Source organism: Centruroides vittatus, unplaced genomic scaffold (genome assembly GCF_030686945.1).
Source record: "Centruroides vittatus isolate TY-2023 unplaced genomic scaffold, ASM3068694v2 scaffold_373, whole genome shotgun sequence".
NCBI lineage: Eukaryota > Metazoa > Arthropoda > Arachnida > Scorpiones > Buthidae > Centruroides > Centruroides vittatus.
In genome coordinates this window covers 410,627-430,333 of record NW_027122704.1, presented here as the reverse complement: position 1 = coordinate 430,333, position 19,707 = coordinate 410,627, and the positions used below count along the sequence as shown (strand labels likewise).

Below are 19,707 nucleotides of genomic sequence, written 5' to 3'. Positions count from 1 at the left end.
TAATATAATCAATACAATTAATTTGCCTGTATTAATTTTCATGTATAGGCAGTAATTAATTTGCCTGTATATGAAAATTATCTGTATTTAATTTATTTCTTGTAAAAAATTTATGATTTTCAATGAATATTAATATATCATTTTTAAAATAATTATTTTTAACTTAGGCTTTAACAGAAGGCTATGGAACATACGAAAATCTGTTTTCTAATAACAGAAGGTAAGAAAATAATTACAGTAAATACTGCTAACTTGGACTTTGCATAACTCAGATAAATTTTCAAAAACTTAAAATGTCTTGATAATAGAAAAGTTTTAATTAACCAGAAGTCTTTGCAATACCATGCATTATATTACTGTAGTCTGTAAGTTACTAAAGACTGTACATTGGTACATTGTTATTTTAGAGCGTAAAGAGATTTCAAATATTTTTAGCTCATTTCCTGTAAAAATAAATTCAGCAGTATAATCTACTAAATCAGTACAACTCTGTATACAGCTAATCTTAACATATTACTGTACAATATATCCACCTTCTCATTTTTCACATCATCTGAGAAAACACCCTGCTTACCTTGGACTTTTATAAATTCAGACAATCTTCATCTCCTATTAATCTGAGTTAGTGGGATATACTGTATGTAGTAAATCATCATCTTTTTACATAAAGACATTTATATGTAGATATTATTTTTATTTGTGTTAAAATGTAAATAAAATTTCAGAAGTTTCTTGATTTATCATTAGATGCTTTGAGTAATCAAATATTTCTTTTGTTATGAAAAGCTTCTCATAATGAATTAAGAAGTTCCTTGCTAGTGATGTGGTGCTACAATATTTGGCTATGTCTTGGCTACTTTAATATTATTTTTGCATGTTTTAGCTGGCAACACTGGCTCGACCATGAAAGGGAGGCCAGTATTTAAATGAGGCTTATTTAATGACACTATCCAATTGCTGTTTTTAAAACGTGTGCAAGATTTAGCGGTAAAAAATGAGTGTCAGCTGTGAAGCAAAAGAAAATGTTTGACTTCTTTTTCTAATGTATAGGCCTACTTTATGTAAAATATGTAACCCGAATATATATATTTTTTTGTTTTATATTTTTCAATATACAGTACAGTACTGTATTTATTTTGTGCAAAATAAAGAAATAATTTTTAACGATACAATATCGACGATTATTATTTAGAAAAAAATTTTGTTAGGCTTAACATCGACGAAAATTCAACACGAAATAGGTTAATAATGGATATACTAATATACTAATTACACTATACTAATAATGTATTTTTCATACTTTTCGATTATTTGTTTTTTCAGTTATCCAACCAACCCCGTCCCCAACTGAGTCAGATAATCAATACTTTACTGTATTTACAGAACAAATAAAAGATAATAAATTTTCTTAACAGATAATCACTAAAAATATTGTAAAATTACTGTTTTGAATATTAATTCTTTTTGCCTCTATGTCCATATTTTATTGATTTATTTTTTGTATCTTTGTCTACGTTGCACTTTATCTATTAATAGGACTTATTACAGTGGTGTAGTTTCTGTTTAATGAATAGAGGAGATCTTATTCAGAAAAATCAAAATAAAAAATCAGATGAAAATAAAGATATTTTGTTTTGATTTTTCTGAATAAGATTTCCTCTATTTGCTAAATGGAAACTACACCAGTGTAACAAGTCCTATTACTGTTTTGAAATCTGGTTAATAATATTATATTGTTGTTAGATGTGATTGGGCTGCAATTTTCAAATTGCAGACCTATACATTCCCATTGTCCATCCATCAGTCAGTCTGTCCACCCTTCATTAATCTCAAAAACGGGATTAAATAGATTAAAATTGAGACCAGATGCAGAAAGCTTAGGGGCCAAGGGCCCCAAATAACTATAGATAAATTTCTGGTCTGGACTGGAAGTCATGTTATTTCAATCCAAAATTTTCTTGAGAATGGAGTTAGACATACAATCAGAATGACTTGATTTACAGGGGAAAGATACCACTAAAATCCAGACCAGATATGAAAAGCTTGAGGGTGGAGAACCCAATTAACCCGGGAGGGGTCGCATGACCCATTCTGACCCGCACCCCCTATTTCATGATCGACTGAATCGTTAATAATTAAGTTTTACCGATGTGACTCACAGTAGCTTCCTAAATTTATTGTTATTATCGGAACATATCGCCGTTACTCAGTTTTTCAGAACGCTTTAAGAGATAATTGCTCTTTGGGGTCATAGTGACCCGCAGCGACCCTTGACGTCTGCGTAAATTTGTATTATTAATGTAATGTAAATAAAATAAATATAATTTTTTAAAATCATAAAGTGGCATACCTTTTCTATGATTAAAATAACTTCTATCATCACTAATTATTTCATGTTTTTTTTTAAATAGTTAACATTTTTCAGATACTTATAAAAATTTTCCCCAAAATTTAATATGTAAATTCGAATGTTAATAAATAATTAACTAAGGCTTACAAAGTAAACATATATATTTATTAAATTACTAAACAGAATGAAAAATAACATTTAAAAGAAAAAAGTGAAAAAAGTTTAACTGTTAAGAAAAAAATTAATATCTAAAATGCGGGTCGAGGTGACCCGCAGCAACCTCTATCAGCTGTTGACCTTTGCGACCTCACCCGGGTTAACTATATGTAAATTTCTGGTTGACTGGAAGTCGTGTAATTTTTGAAAATTAAATAATGATTAAAAATTGCAACTTGGCATTGTGACAAGTTCATAATAAATAATTGCTCACTATATATTTTAAAATTGCATTGTAAATTTTTTTAAAGTAAAGCTAAACTATTAATAAATCAAATATATATGGTGTGTGTCATTCCAAAGCATATCTTATTCACTTCTGCATAATTTTCGGTATTTAGTAAAGTCTTTTACATATTTAAACACGACGATGCTAACATTAATTTATAAACCAAAATGCAGAATGCTATAATATTATTTTTAAACAATAAGAATATTTTATTATGATAGTTCTTTATATTAATAATTAGATAACATGGATGATTCAAAAATTTTGAAAAGTCAATAAGACACAGTTTGGAGTGACATTCCTCATACATGGAATTTATCACAAACATACTTTAACAGCTACTTCCTCTCCATTAAAAGTAATTGCTCTATAAACTTGAGCCAAACTTGCAGCGGCAATAGGATGTATATCAAATTCAGAAAATATTTCTTCGGGTGGTTTTCCAAACTCTTCAATAAATAACTCTTGCAACTGAAAAATTTAATATAACTCTTTAAACATGAAATCGGCCAAAATTGGGCTTAATCTATTTGAGATAAAATCGGCCAAAAGAAAAGTCTCCATTGTAGCCTGCGAAGTAAAAACATTTTTGTGTCCAAGAACATAAAAAAGAACAAATTTTCGGAGCATGAAGAGATTTCAATTCACAGACTACTGCTATTCATTAATATTTTTACATAAATCATTTTAAGTTACAAAATAAGGTTATTCAATGCCTAATATCAATCTAATTTCTAAACTTTCAGTCAATTATAAAAAAAAAAACCAATAAAATTTTAATTCTAAATTATAATTAATTTTTTAATGTAACTATTATTTTTATTAAACAAAAACGTAATACCTCATCAGGTTTTCTTTCTAAAGCTTTATTATGTAAAACCGATAACGTTTCAGTATATTCAATAGGCAAAATATGATTAAGAGTCACTAAACTTTGTCCTAATTTTATATATAAACCTCCATTTTTTAAGCAACCAACCAGAATATTTTCAGCTCCTCTTTTATGACATAGTTTTATAGTTTTAATATATTCTTCAGATTCCTGTAAGTATACATTAGAGAAAATATTATTATTTAATTTAATCAATAATCTAATCTAATCATTGTTTTTCACAGATTATCAATGGTTTAAATTATATTAATATTTAAAACAGAATATTTCTAATAAAAACTTAAAATTAATAATTAATATAACAAAATTCCTAATCTGAATATTCTGCTATATTTTTCTAAAAATCTTGATAATCAAAACTTGGCATGCAGATAAGTCTCAAGTAGATTAAAAATGGTTAGAGTTATAGCCTAATGGCTCATTGCATAATGCCAGCAGAGAGCATTAAAGTGCATCCACCTTGACCTATAAAAAAAAGCATGCAAAGGCATCCTATCTGTAGTTTATCTCTTGCAGAGGGACACTGTATCACTTGAGATGCCTTTACATTAAATCGAAGACCATATGAACAACTGACTGAGTTGAGATGCTAAATGGTCATCTTGAGTAACCCGCCACCTAGGTGGCTGTTCTGACAACACTGTTATGTGGTGTTGAGACCAGTGGTTAAGAGAGAGCTCGCACATACTCTGCCAGGAGCACCTAGGCTCAGAATGCCCTCAACAGACCACTAGCTGAGAGGACTGCCTGGTCCTCCGACAAGCATGCACACAGCTGACCATATCATTGTCTACCGTTTAGACACAGGAGGTGCCATCATTACAGGTCCCTGTGTCTTTCTGTACCATTTCAAGGTGCATGGGTGAGAAACCTTTGGCAATGCAATGGCCATTAAGTGTGCTGCTATTGACACCACCCACCATTGGAGGCAGCCACATGCAGCCTCCATTTGGAGTGATGTCACTCCCAATGAGATTAGACTGCAATAGAATGGAACAGGGTCATCTACAGTTATGAATCCAGATTCATTTTGGGCACTGATGACTGTTGTGTTCATGTCTGGAGGCTCTGTGGTGAACACTTCAATCCTGCCTATGATTTGGAGTGACACATCATCCCCAGAGTTGATATGATGATCTGGGTGCCATCATGTACAGTACAATAGCCAGTCATCTCTACTAGTGATCCAAGGGGCCATGACAGCCTAGCAGTATGTTAGTGACATCTGCAGCCACATGTATTGCCTCTCATGGCAGGGACACCAAGTGGGACAGCCTAGGAGTTTGACCAAACTAGAGGATCGCTTGCAGCAACAGTGAACTGAGATGCCACAAGACACCATACGGCACCTGTATGCCTCCATGCGACCCATATCACATCATGTATTCACACTAGAGGTAGCCCAATAGGGTACTAGAACATTCTTTCATTTGTAATTTTTCCTGCAATAAATGATCCTTTTGCTTTAATTTTGTAACCACTTACTTCTACACCATTACAATTTCATTCAGTTCCAACAACTCCTTGGTGCACTAATTTTTATGGCAATGAGCATATACACAAGTATTTATTGTGAATATATGGATTATAATACAATATATATGATAACAAAACAGAAGTTACAGCAGAGAATATGAAGATACACTAAATGGTATTGCTTATTACAATAATGCAGTGGTCCCCAACCCTATGCCCGCGGGCACCATAGCGCCCGCCGATCGTTTTACGTGTGCCTGCCGCTGTGCGACCACGATAAAAATAAAAATATTTCGGTTTTCAATAAAATGCTACGTAAAAATTTTTTCGTTTTTAATGATTAACCACTCAAAAGTAGAAATGGCGTCCAACACAGATAAAAGCACAAAGCGAAATGCGACCGATCTCTTTTTCCCCTCCGTCAAATCTTCACCAACCAAATTTCCCATACCTGAAATGAAATAAACCGGTCCGTTCTGAATATCATAAAATCAAAGTACAGATCACGACTTACAGAAGAACACCTTGACAACTGCTTACGAGCAGGAATATCATCATACTCTCCTAATTACGAAGCAATGGCCAATGAAATGCAATGCCAAAAATCACATTTACTTTCAGATTTATATTTTTTATAAAGAATTTTTATACTCTGTAGATTTTGTATGCATTGTTTAGTAATTACTTGTTTTGTAAAAATTATTGTTAATAGTCTTGTGTATGTTTTATTACATTTTTGGAATTAAATGTTTTCTGTACATTATGTGTATGTATTATTAACTATGTCCAAGTATAAATTCACCTTGAAAAAATAAATGGTGCCCGCCGTCCGGCCGGTATTCTAGAATGTGCTCTTAGGTACAAAAAGGTTGGGGACCCCTGCAATAATGTATACAGAAAAAATAAAAGATCTGCAAGTTTTTGCAAATCTCACTAGATATGACTATTTATTTCATGTCTAGAATTGAGTGGTGAATTAAATTTTCTGTAAATTGGTTTTGGGATATAAAACAAGAAGAAACATTTTCTTCGAAAGAGAGATGCTGGTGAAGAATGTTAAACAAATAACAAATGAAAGACAGAAGACAAGAGACAAAAAGAAAAATGAAGGGGGAAAAACATTTCCTTGCATTTACTAAAACGTTGAGCAAGAAATAAAAAAAGAGATTGTGTATAAAAAATAACAGACTTTACATATTCATAAAACACAAATTTGGCTTTGCATCTTAATTAACAAAAAAATAAAACTTCTGCAATAGCAAAATAATTCCAAATGACAAAAAAACAAACTCATCAATTCTTTCTCTACAGGCACTTGGAGGAACTGAAATTTTTATTCTTCATGTCTCTAACGTTCCATTGAAATAAATTAAGAATTGTTTAGTACACAAATTCAGCTTCATCAGATTTGAATTTTATGATTTGTAAATTTCACTGTAGCAGTTCTGACAAAGTGAAAGGAAAAATAAAAACTAACTCTGCCAATACCTACAAAGAAAGATCTGATGTAAGTACAGTAATACCTTGACTTATGCAAACTCAGAGTTACGCAATTTTCAAATCTCGTCAATTTATCTTTTGTTTGAGTGCCATGCAACTCTTGATTACTCACTTCCTCCACATTATTGTTCAGCTTACATGTTCGGATATGTTGCGTGGAATCGACGCATAGCTACAATTTATTTTTTGTTTGTCGGGGTAGAATCACGCAGGAACATGATTCCCGCCATTTTTTAAACTGGTAACAGTCACCGTTACAAAAAGACAGTTGAGGAAGCGACTGTTGGAGTTTGAATGCGTATCCGCTGATTGGTCATCAGACCGTCACACCACCTGTGGACCTCTGATAAAGCTACGACCATCGGGAATTGCCGATTGGTCGACTGAGATTGATCGAGAATCGCCAATTTTGTGAAGCTTACTACATCAAAATAACTTTGGTTTACGATTTTAATAACATAATTTGTTATACATATGTATTATCTAAGATTTTATTAAACATTTTTTTCTAAATTATTGTTTTCTTCAGTCTCCAGCCCCAATTAAAAATAATTTGTATGTATTTATATGCGAAATTATACCCTGACTTATGCTGTTATCGCTCGGTCCCACCTATCGCGTAAGTTTGGGGTATTACTGTATTTGTTTACATTATTGTTTGGAACTATTTTGTTATTAAAGCAATGTATTTTTACGCTGTTTTTCTGATTCTTTTACTTAAATTGTGAAGAAGCCAAATTTATGTTTTAATAATGCTCACATTAATTATTTTCTTCTTTTACTGTTGTAATGATTTATGTAGGTTATTTATAACTTCTTGATATTTTCAAGATATTGAATTTGTTTTAAACAATTTTTTTTTTGACTGAATAATATTTTTAGTGAGTGTTCAAGTCAAAATACAATATATCAACTACTTTTATGTTAAATATGCTGAAAAACGTTTACTGTAGTTGTTTTTGAATTTTTAAGTTATGCTATTTGTGAATTTTATCACTTGATGCTAGACTTTCTGAAAGTACTAAGGAAACTGTATTAATTTCTTTTTTCACTTCAATAGTCTTTGCACATGTGGCAACCTGGATAGCCTAATTGCATCCAGTTGTGGTATTTCTGCAGTCTTTGAACCTTCTTATTGCTGAAAGTAAGTGATTACAATCAGAAATTTCTGACACCAAGCAGGTTACGCCTACTACTCAATCTTTTGAGCATCTTTCTAGATGCAATAATACAGTCTTGTACGAGTCTAGCAGTAAGATTATGGAGTAGGAAATGATTCAGTTGGAAGGATCACTTAATACAATTAACTACATTTAAATATTTATTAGATGGCACAAAAGTTCATACAGTACATTACACATCTAAGTAAGACAGTATTTGCAGTTAAGTGTGTTATCAATGTGGAGAGAGAGAGTTTACAAATTTCAGTACCTTACAAATCCCAACAAATATTTCTCACATTGGAAAACATAGGGAAACATTTCTCAATGAGGTAGAGCTTTGAATTCAGATGATATATCTCACGGTGGATAGCACCCAAGAAAAAATGCAAATGGAGCGCACAAATACAAATCCTGATTGGATGAAAATGCGCACACACTAATCCTAATAGCTGGAAGAACGGGTGACAGCTGACTAAAATTGGACATTCTCCATCGTATTCAAAGGTGCAAATTCCTCAGAGGTAACTAAAAGTCAAGGGAAAGGCATCATGAGGTGTCACACTATCAACTAAAAATAAGTATAAGTTGACATCCCTCAGAAAGCTGACATATACTAGCTTCTGGTGAGATCATTGGGTTGTTTTCCTTTATCTTGTTTGATTTTCACTAATGTTTGAAATTTTTTCATTAAAAAGCTGATAATTTGTTTTTTTTTATTTAAACTGTAAGTTATTAATGAAACATATGTAAAATTCCATTTAAGTATTCCATATTTATGTAGAAATTGAAAATGGCATCTCTGTCTATATATATCTTTTCTTATCGTTTTTTTTATTACACTTTTAACAATACTTTATATTAAAGTGTATACAATTATATATATGTCTGATCAAAAAGTATCCAACCTGAGGTCAGGAAAAAAACACCTATGTATCTATTAGATTCAAACAGTAGTGTCCTTCTGAGTTTACACACTTTTTCCAGTGATGCTTCTAATGTTGGAAGTCTTTGTCACATTAGTCTTGATCTCTTCTGTCCTGAATTCTCTTTCCTTTGAGTGGCTTCTTGAGTTTGAGAAAGAGCCAAAAAGTCAGCCAAAGCCATGTCTGGGGAGTAAGAAGGCTGTTGAACCTGTGCAATACTGTGTTTTGCAAGGTGTGTCTGAATGAGATATTATCCATAGGCCACATCATTATCATGATGAATGAACCAGTTGCAAGAGCTGTGGTCTCTTGAACCTAACACATCTCATAGGTGACATAAAACAATCAGGTATTACTCCTTTGTCACAGTTTGTCTATGAAGAGTGTACTCATGACAAACTACACCTTGGTGGTTGAAAAAAATGGTCAAAATGACCTTCACATTGCTGCATGATTGGTGTACCATGCAGCAATGTGAAGGCCATAGAGGACATGACATTTTCCATTGGAAAGATTGTCTTTGTTTCAAGATTATACCTGTAGACCCAGGTCTCATCTTTGATTATAATCTCCATGAAGTCAGGACCCATGATATTCCACCATTTTTATTTAGTCACTAATGTGACAACAGTATAAATATGCAACTATCATGGCTAACTGATAGTGATTGCTGGATAGGACAGGCTCACTAAAATTCACACATATGTATTAGGGTCCAAGGTCACATAACAACTTTGTCTCCTCCTCGTCTTGCAAATACTTACAAAGAAAAAAAATAAGGTTGATACTTTTTGGTCAGACCTTGTAAATTATTTTGATAAATAAGACATTAAATATTTTAAATCATATAATTTAGAGAAAAAGAATTATGATAGCTGCTAAAACAACATTAACTGCAGAAAATTGATTAGAATTATTTTTTTACTTACAATTATTAATCTAAAATCATTAAATGTAGATGTTTTTTGTATTAAATTTTGAGATATTAAATCTATTTTTATATACTTAATAATAAACTTTGATTACAATGTAATAATCTGAGATAAAACTTATTCATTTTATAAATTCTAAATATTATCTCCAAAGCAATATTTATAAAATAAAAAAAAAAAAGTTAAATTAAAATTTTCCTATTAAATGGCAAATATTTATTTATTTTTACTTTACTACAATTGCTTACCTTAACTAATCCAAAAAGAGACCATTTGTAGTCCAAGGAAATCATCATTCCTATCTTTAATGACCTACAAAAATATTTAATTAAAACTATAAAATAAATATTTTAATTTACATTTTATTGTAATAGTTATTTAAAAGATTACAGAAGTTTTAGTAAAAATGATATCATAATAATAGCTCTAAGAACCATATTTTAATTTTTAATATTTGAAGCACATATAAAGTACTGTATATATATATATACAGTCGAGTCCGCATAAGTCGTCACCCGGATAACTCGACACTTGTCGGTTACGTAGTCAGTTTTTGTGGTCCCAGCCGACTTACGTAGGCATTAATGTTATTAATGTTAAAAAACTCGGTTTACTCGACATCGTTTAACTCGTCACCACTGGATAAATCAACATACTTTTTCTGTTTCACACTTTTTAGAATTCTGATAAGTTGACTCCCCCCTGAAAAATGAGTTCACACGACACAGCTTATTGTACAGTGTTACAATAAGCTCTAGTTTTACTAATATTAGTCTATTGTGACCATAATCTATTAATAGGACTTACACTGATTTAACTTGTGAATGAAATTAGAGAGATTGAATCAGTCTCTTGATTCAAAACTATAAACTTATACTGTATTTGCATCTGTATATAACATTTTCTTGTATTTTGGACCTTTTTATCACTCCTAACAGATATTTTATTAGTTATATTTCTAAAATACAATAAATTCTTTTTAATTATATAATAAAATGATTTTTTTTAAATTATAAAATCTTAAACCATAATTACAGTAGAATTTCATTTTAATGACTCGTGGAACAACGAATATCTTGGAATAGTAGATTTTTTTTCCAGATGTTGCCAAATGAATGTAATTTTACTTCCTTTTAGTGGATCTGTAACTCAGAATAACAGATTTTTTCTAGCCTCATGTATTGTAAACTTCATGTTTTTTTTCAATGTTTAGTTAATATTTGGCTGTTTCAAAGAATTTGTAGAGATCAATGATGAATATCTGGGATATGTACAATTCTTCAATTGTACAAAAAGAGTCAGCAGTCTGATATGATTGAGCCATCCAGTGAACATTCTGACTCTGGTCCAAGTGTAGTGATGAAATTTAGCAAGACCATCAAGTCTTACAACGTTTTAAAGACCATCCTGATGAGTTTCAGGATAAATTAACAGGTTGTACGGTACATGATATTGTTAATCAATAGGCAGAAAAGCTTCATCAAAACAAACCAAGATGGATGTGTTTTTTAGCAGATCACAAAGTCAACTAAAGTTGCCTCTTTTTATGCTTACAGTACATACCAGTGGTTCTTGAACTTTTTTGATTCTAGGCGCTCTTGATAAATGCAGATTTTCCCAAGACGCCCTATGTCAAATTCCAACAAGTACATTATACAAATTCTAAAAAGTACATTAAATTCTATTATAAAAATTTTATAACATTTTGTGGCACCCCTGTGAGGAAGCTGCACCGCACACTTTGGGAACCGCTGGTATATACAGTTTCTGCCAGCTTTGTTGTATACATGTATGGCATAATATTACGAGGGTGAAGCAAATATAAATGGGATTTTTATTCCTGAGCAACTAAGATTGGCAGTACAGGGCCCGCGCATCTAGTCTGATTGGGTAGGGTCATTAGGAGTGGGAAATGCTGGCCGTTTCATACTTTCAACCAATTCGTCAGTAGTGCTCATGATGTCAGAGTAACAGGTACACCCCTCTGTTGTGCAATGCATAATCATACAATTTCTTGCTCGTGAAGGAATCAATGCGACAAATTTTTTGCAGATGACTGCACAGTTTGGGGATCAAACACTGTCAAGAACTCTTCTGTTTGCCTGGCATAAAAAGTTCAAGGAAGGACGAACACAAGTTGAAAATCAGAAACACGATCATCGTCCTCGGACCAGCATCACAAGTGAAAACATTCGAGCAGTTCGAGACATTATTGAAGAGGAGAGATGAATCAGAGTTTGTGAAATTGCAGAGAAGGTCAGAATAAGTTATGGAAGCTGTCAAGCAATCGAGATGTCATTCTCCTCCATGACAACGCCAGGCCCCATACTGCAGCTCTAACAGTCTCAAAACTTAACGAAATGCACTGGACTGCACTTGATCATCCTCCCTACAGCCTGGACCTATCGCCCTGCGATTTTCATTTGTTTGGGCCACTTAAAGAAGCTATAGGAGAGCAGCGATTCGAGATGATGCAGTAGTGGAGGAATTCGTGCGGAATTGGCTCCTGATGCAATCAACTTCATTCTACGATATTGGAATAAGAAACCTTTTTTCTCGCTGGGAAAAATGTATTTCTATAGCAGGAAGCTATGTAGAAAAATAAATCATAATGTTTTTTTTTATTTTTTAATAAATAATTTTAAAACATAAAATAAATCCCATTTAAAGACACTTGGCAAGTTTTCTATCAGATATTATTCGTTCTCGTTGATACGGTACTCTGTCTGTACACGTTTCGGGCCTTGCCCCTCCTCAGTCAACTGTTGATTATCTTTTTTAAAAAATGTAAAATTTTTGTTAACTGTATACATTATGTTGTAAGAAGTTCATCGACTATAAAAGGTGTATTATAACTTTAAAAGTTCTCTGCAAAACATAAAAATATATTACAAATATGAAAGATTTTTAAAACTGTTTCCGCCCCCTTTTTCTCTTCCACCCCCTCCTTGACTTTACACTGGTACGGCCAGTGTTGCCATGCATGGCGTTCGCCGCCTTGTGGTCATTTACCAAAACTTTTTTGCAGGCTCATTTTTTCAAAAGAAATTGTTTTTCCCCAAAATATTTTAATTTATAATATATTAAGCCAGTTGTCGTTTATTTTAAGGCTTAGGTTTTTATTTATATTGTCTTTACTTTTTATAATTTCTATGGTTTCCTTAAACTTCCGGTTGTACGTTAATTTTTCTTTATGCAGTATTTTGACGTTATCTTTGTCTATGTTGCAGTTATTTAGAGTACAATGTTCGTAAAATGCAGAATTAATTTATTGTATTTTAAATCTGCTATATGTTCTTTCAGTCTGGTTTTTACTTTTCTTTTTGTTTCTCCTATGTAATATTTTTTATTTTTGCAGGTACACGGAATTTTATATACTGCACTTTGAACTTCGGTCGGTATTTGTTGGTTTTTTAACGGGTTCAAGGTTAACAGCTTGCTCTCTATTTTTTGATATGTTGGTGCTAATTTGTAGTTTATTCTTTTTATTTCTGTATTGATTTGTTCATATAAGCCTTTGATATAAGGAAATTTAATATATTTTGTTTTAGTTACTTGTTTATTTTGGTTAAGCGTTTGTGGGTTTTTAAGTTTGGTTTCCCATCTGTTTAACAGTCTTTGCGGGTATCCAGCTAGGAGAAATTTCGTTCTTAATTCCATGAGGTCTTCATGTACGTGTACTTCTTGGCTTGTCCGGTTTTTTATTTTGTCATATTCCATTTTATATATATTGTACTTGACGTATAAAGGCATTTTTGAGTGGTATCTGATTGTTTCTTGGTTAGAACTTGGCTTTTTGTATATTCTATATTCTAGATGTTGTTTTAGTCTTGTTATTGTAATATCTAGGTAATTTATTGTTTGCTTTGTTATATCTTCGTTTTCTATTTTAAATTTTATTGCGTTGTGTATATCATTTACTTGCTTATTAATTTCTTCTATATTAATTTCTGTTTCGTCGTATATTATTAAAATGTCGTCAACGTATCTTTTGTAAAATTTTATGGCTGGTATATTATATATTATGTTATCTATATCTATCATAATCAGTTCGGCTAGTTTTGGGCCAATCACCGATCCCATGCTTATTCCTTCTGTTTGGGTATAGTATTCTCCATTGGTTTCGAAGTGGTTACTTCTATACGTAAATTCTATTAAATCTATTATTTCTTTGTTGACGTTTAAATTATTAAGTTTTTCTTCTATTATGTCCCAAGTTATTGATGGATACATATCAACTATGTCCAGGCTAGCCATTCTGTATTTGTCTTTTATATCGATTTTATTTAGTTCTTGTATAAGTTCGTCTGCGTTTTTAATTGCAAGTTGTGAGTTATCGTATTTTTTAAGCTTTTGTTTTAAAAATTTTTCTAGGTTGTATAAGGTTGAATATTTAAAATCTATTATTGGTCTTACTTTTTCGCCTATCTTATGCGTTTTAAGTTTTATATTTAGTTTTGGTATACGGTTATTTTCTTCATTTAGTATAAACCATTTTTCTGTTTTAGTAATTTCTTTAAGTTTTTCTAGTTTATTAATTCTTTTTTTAAGCTCTGAATATATTACTTCTATAGGATTTATAGGTAGCTTTTTAAATTTATGATTTGTTACAATTTCTTGTTTTTTATTTTTTATCCATTCTTGAGTAACTATTACTATTTGTTTTGATTTATCAGCTTTAATAATTCCTAATGTATTGTCTTTTAGGAAGTTGTTCAAATTCTGAATTTGGGTTTTATATTGAAAGTAACTAGGATCTTTTATTATTGTTTTGTTTCCTTCTCTAGTTATATATGTTCTGATTTTATTACTTAGTTTAGTTTTCATTATAGTTGATTCTGCTTCAGGTAGATCGTTACACATTTTATCTAGATTCGGTATTATGTTTAGAACGTCCCATTTGTTGGGGCCGTTGAAGTCTAATCCTTTATGTAATATCTCTTTGATGTTTATTGGAAGGTTTATTCCAGTTTTATTTAATATAAGTGTTTCTTTCCAACTTGCGAGTTGTATTTTAGTTGGGTATTGAAATTTTTTGATTAATTTTTTATATTTATTGTCTTCGTATTGTTGGTTATATTTTGCTAGTTCTTTAGTATCTTGTGGCGATCTTATCTTAGTTTTTTTCCCATATTTTTTAAGGGTTCTTTTTAATCTTCTAATTTTTATATATTTGTATTTTATCGCTGCTCTAAGAATTTTAAAGTTGATATAATTTCTTTCTCTTGTAGGTATAGCTTCTGCTATTGATTTTGGTAAAGATAATGTTCTAAGGGGTGTCCGTTCATTTAGGTGCGCTTTTAGGTACTTTAAGTCTATAGAAAGTTTTTCTATCTCACCTTGTATTTTTTCTTCTTGTTTATAATCCTGATGTTGACTTCTTTGCATTTTATTTGATGAATCTTGCCGTTTCTAGTTTCCTTTGATTTGTTGATTTGTTTTATAAAACCGTGTCTTGTTCTATAATTCTAAATTATAGAACAAGACACGGTTTTATAAAACAAATCAACAAATCAAAGGAAACTAGAAACGGCAAGATTCATCAAATAAAATGCAAAGAAGTCAACATCAGGATTATAAACAAGAAGAAAAAATACAAGGTGAGATAGAAAAACTTTCTATAGACTTAAAGTACCTAAAAGCGCACCTAAATGAACGGACACCCCTTAGAACATTATCTTTACCAAAATCAATAGCAGAAGCTATACCTACAAGAGAAAGAAATTATATCAACTTTAAAATTCTTAGAGCAGCGATAAAATACAAATATATAAAAATTAGAAGATTAAAAAGAACCCTTAAAAAATATGGGAAAAAAACTAAGATAAGATCGCCACAAGATACTAAAGAACTAGCAAAATATAACCAACAATACGAAGACAATAAATATAAAAAATTAATCAAAAAATTTCAATACCCAACTAAAATACAACTCGCAAGTTGGAAAGAAACACTTATATTAAATAAAACTGGAATAAACCTTCCAATAAACATCAAAGAGATATTACATAAAGGATTAGACTTCAACGGCCCCAACAAATGGGACGTTCTAAACATAATACCGAATCTAGATAAAATGTGTAACGATCTACCTGAAGCAGAATCAACTATAATGAAAACTAAACTAAGTAATAAAATCAGAACATATATAACTAGAGAAGGAAACAAAACAATAATAAAAGATCCTAGTTACTTTCAATATAAAACCCAAATTCAGAATTTGAACAACTTCCTAAAAGACAATACATTAGGAATTATTAAAGCTGATAAATCAAAACAAATAGTAATAGTTACTCAAGAATGGATAAAAAATAAAAAACAAGAAATTGTAACAAATCATAAATTTAAAAAGCTACCTATAAATCCTATAGAAGTAATATATTCAGAGCTTAAAAAAAGAATTAATAAACTAGAAAAACTTAAAGAAATTACTAAAACAGAAAAATGGTTTATACTAAATGAAGAAAATAACCGTATACCAAAACTAAATATAAAACTTAAAACGCATAAGATAGGCGAAAAAGTAAGACCAATAATAGATTTTAAATATTCAACCTTATACAACCTAGAAAAATTTTTAAAACAAAAGCTTAAAAAATACGATAACTCACAACTTGCAATTAAAAACGCAGACGAACTTATACAAGAACTAAATAAAATCGATATAAAAGACAAATACAGAATGGCTAGCCTGGACATAGTTGATATGTATCCATCAATAACTTGGGACATAATAGAAGAAAAACTTAATAATTTAAACGTCAACAAAGAAATAATAGATTTAATAGAATTTACGTATAGAAGTAACCACTTCGAAACCAATGGAGAATACTATACCCAAACAGAAGGAATAAGCATGGGATCGGTGATTGGCCCAAAACTAGCCGAACTGATTATGATAGATATAGATAACATAATATATAATATACCAGCCATAAAATTTTACAAAAGATACGTTGACGACATTTTAATAATATACGACGAAACAGAAATTAATATAGAAGAAATTAATAAGCAAGTAAATGATATACACAACGCAATAAAATTTAAAATAGAAAACGAAGATATAACAAAGCAAACAATAAATTACCTAGATATTACAATAACAAGACTAAAACAACATCTAGAATATAGAATATACAAAAAGCCAAGTTCTAACCAAGAAACAATCAGATACCACTCAAAAATGCCTTTATACGTCAAGTACAATATATATAAAATGGAATATGACAAAATAAAAAACCGGACAAGCCAAGAAGTACACGTACATGAAGACCTCATGGAATTAAGAACGAAATTTCTCCTAGCTGGATACCCGCAAAGACTGTTAAACAGATGGGAAACCAAACTTAAAAACCCACAAACGCTTAACCAAAATAAACAAGTAACTAAAACAAAATATATTAAATTTCCTTATATCAAAGGCTTATATGAACAAATCAATACAGAAATAAAAAGAATAAACTACAAATTAGCACCAACATATCAAAAAATAGAGAGCAAGCTGTTAACCTTGAACCCGTTAAAAAACCAACAAATACCGACCGAAGTTCAAAGTGCAGTATATAAAATTCCGTGTACCTGCAAAAATAAAAAATATTACATAGGAGAAACAAAAAGAAAAGTAAAAACCAGACTGAAAGAACATATAGCAGATTTAAAATACAATAAATTAATTCTGCATTTTACGAACATTGTACTCTAAATAACTGCAACATAGACAAAGATAACGTCAAAATACTGCATAAAGAAAAATTAACGTACAACCGGAAGTTTAAGGAAACCATAGAAATTATAAAAAGTAAAGACAATATAAATAAAAACCTAAGCCTTAAAATAAACGACAACTGGCTTAATATATTATAAATTAAAATATTTTGGGGAAAAACAATTTCTTTTGAAAAAATGAGCCTGCAAAAAAGTTTTGGTAAATGACCACAAGGCGGCGAACGCCATGCATGGCAACACTGGCCGTACCAGTGTAAAGTCAAGGAGGGGGTGGAAGAGAAAAAGGGGGCGGAAACAGTTTTAAAAATCTTTCATATTTGTAATATATTTTTATGTTTTGCAGAGAACTTTTAAAGTTATAATACACCTTTTATAGTCGATGAACTTCTTACAACATAATGTATACAGTTAACAAAAATTTTACATTTTTTAAAAAAGATAATCAACAGTTGACTGAGGAGGGGCAAGGCCCGAAACGTGTACAGACAGAGTACCGTATCAACGAGAACGAATAATATCTGATAGAAAACTTGCCAAGTGTCTTTAAGGGAAAAAAACACACAACATTAGTGTTTATCAAGTCTAAATTATAGAACAAGACACGGTTTTATAAAACAAATCAATAAATCATAATGTTTTTTTTTATTTTTTAATAAATAATTTTAAAATATAAAATAAATCCCATTTATATTTGATCCACCCTCGTACAATCTTGTAACGTAGGTGTTTCTATAAATGAAAAATAGAGATCTCAAGAGACTGAATAATTTCAAGTACTAATATTTCTTATATGTTGGAGATTAAAAAAAATGGAAATTTTTTCAAATAATCAATGTTTTCTTGGGCATTTGGGAAATCTGTTGTTTGTGATATAATGGATTCTTGGAATCTATTATATCACAAGCAATCCATGAAAACAAGATTCTACTGCACTTTAAATTTTAGTAACTTTAGATAACTAATTCCTAACCTATTCATAAGTCTTCAAAGTTTCCTTCCCTTTCCTGCAAGATAAAAGTCCAAATACATGTTGCTTGTTTCTTTTTTATTGCTATTTATAGCTTTATATTAAATTTTTTACTTTTTTTCCTGGTTAAAATATTTTATATTTTAGTTAATTAATTAATTATAACTTTTTTTTAATTTCTTACTTACTTAAGGTTGGAAATACAAGAAAATACAGGTGCAAAGAACAGTTTATACTTTTGAACACAGAAACTGATTCAATATTTCTAATTTTATCCACAAGTTAAGTTAATGTAATAAGTTCTATTAACAGATTATAGTCACAATAGACCAATATTAATAAAATAATATATAAAGGACCAGAAGCATTAATTACATTTTTGATTTTATATCCAGGAGTAATCAGATTTTTAGTAAAACAAATCTTTTTCTCTTTATGATTTTATAACAATCCCTCAACAAATCTTCATCCCTCTTTCTCTTTTCAAAATATTCATTTTTCATTAAGCTGTTCTCATTAAATGAGTTCAAAAATAAATTTAAGTCCATTCATTCACCATTTTTCTTGTTTTTCTTTTCCGATCCCCAGCAGTCAGCATTTGTGTTCACTCAAAAATGCCAGAGGTGTCAGTTCTGGCAGCATCTCACTGGATTGATGCTGAGATTTTGAATAAGTACAATGTTTACACTTGCATAAGCCACTGCTTATACAAGTGTAAACATTGGGAGCGTACTTCCGACATTGGAAAACCCAATGTTGGGGGCACACACCCACTGTATAGGGGCAACCATCAGGATGCTGTCTAGCCACATATCAGAGCACCAACATTCTGTCGCAGTGGGCAACTGTGACACCAAGCTGTCCAAGATGGTTGTACAGCGAACCACCACACACCGCTTTGGGAGCATGTGGTGATGCTCAGGCACTGTGAAGAAAGGAATTTGGTGTACATTGGGGAGGCCCCTCTTCACACGCTGCTGTCTCCTTGCAACTCTCCCACCCTCAACTTGCCCGGGGTTTGGATCAATCTATATAAATGATTAAAATACCAACATTAGCTTTGTTCCTATACCCTGCCTTCTCGGCACAGTAAGGTGATTGCACAACGACATTATGTTTTTTTATTTTTAAACTTGTTATGTTCTAAACGGCTAATGCCTTTTTTGTTCCAATTTAAAAATCCATTCAAAATCAGTTTGATTCCGTTTCTGCTTGAGGACAACGTTCATTACTGCGTCAAAAGTGCTTGCAGGAAAATAAAATGTTTCTTAAAATGTTCTTTAATGCCTTTTTATGTGAATCTTCTCTTGAATCAATACCTAAGCAAATAC

The 19,707-nt window shown here is 31.1% G+C and overlaps 1 protein-coding gene across 1 annotated transcript in view; it reads right to left on the bottom strand.

The window, feature by feature from the left end:
* Window positions 1–19,707, bottom strand: part of LOC136988658 (uncharacterized aarF domain-containing protein kinase 5-like) — a 49,789-nt gene that overhangs the window by 24,442 nt on the left and 5,640 nt on the right. The window contains exons 2-4 of the mRNA XM_067286568.1: window positions 9,930–9,993; window positions 3,637–3,837; window positions 3,126–3,266 (exon numbers count right to left, since the gene is read on the bottom strand). Coding sequence (XP_067142669.1) covers window positions 3,126–3,266; window positions 3,637–3,837; window positions 9,930–9,993 — 406 coding nt within the window. The remainder of the gene's footprint in view (window positions 1–3,125; window positions 3,267–3,636; window positions 3,838–9,929; window positions 9,994–19,707) is intronic.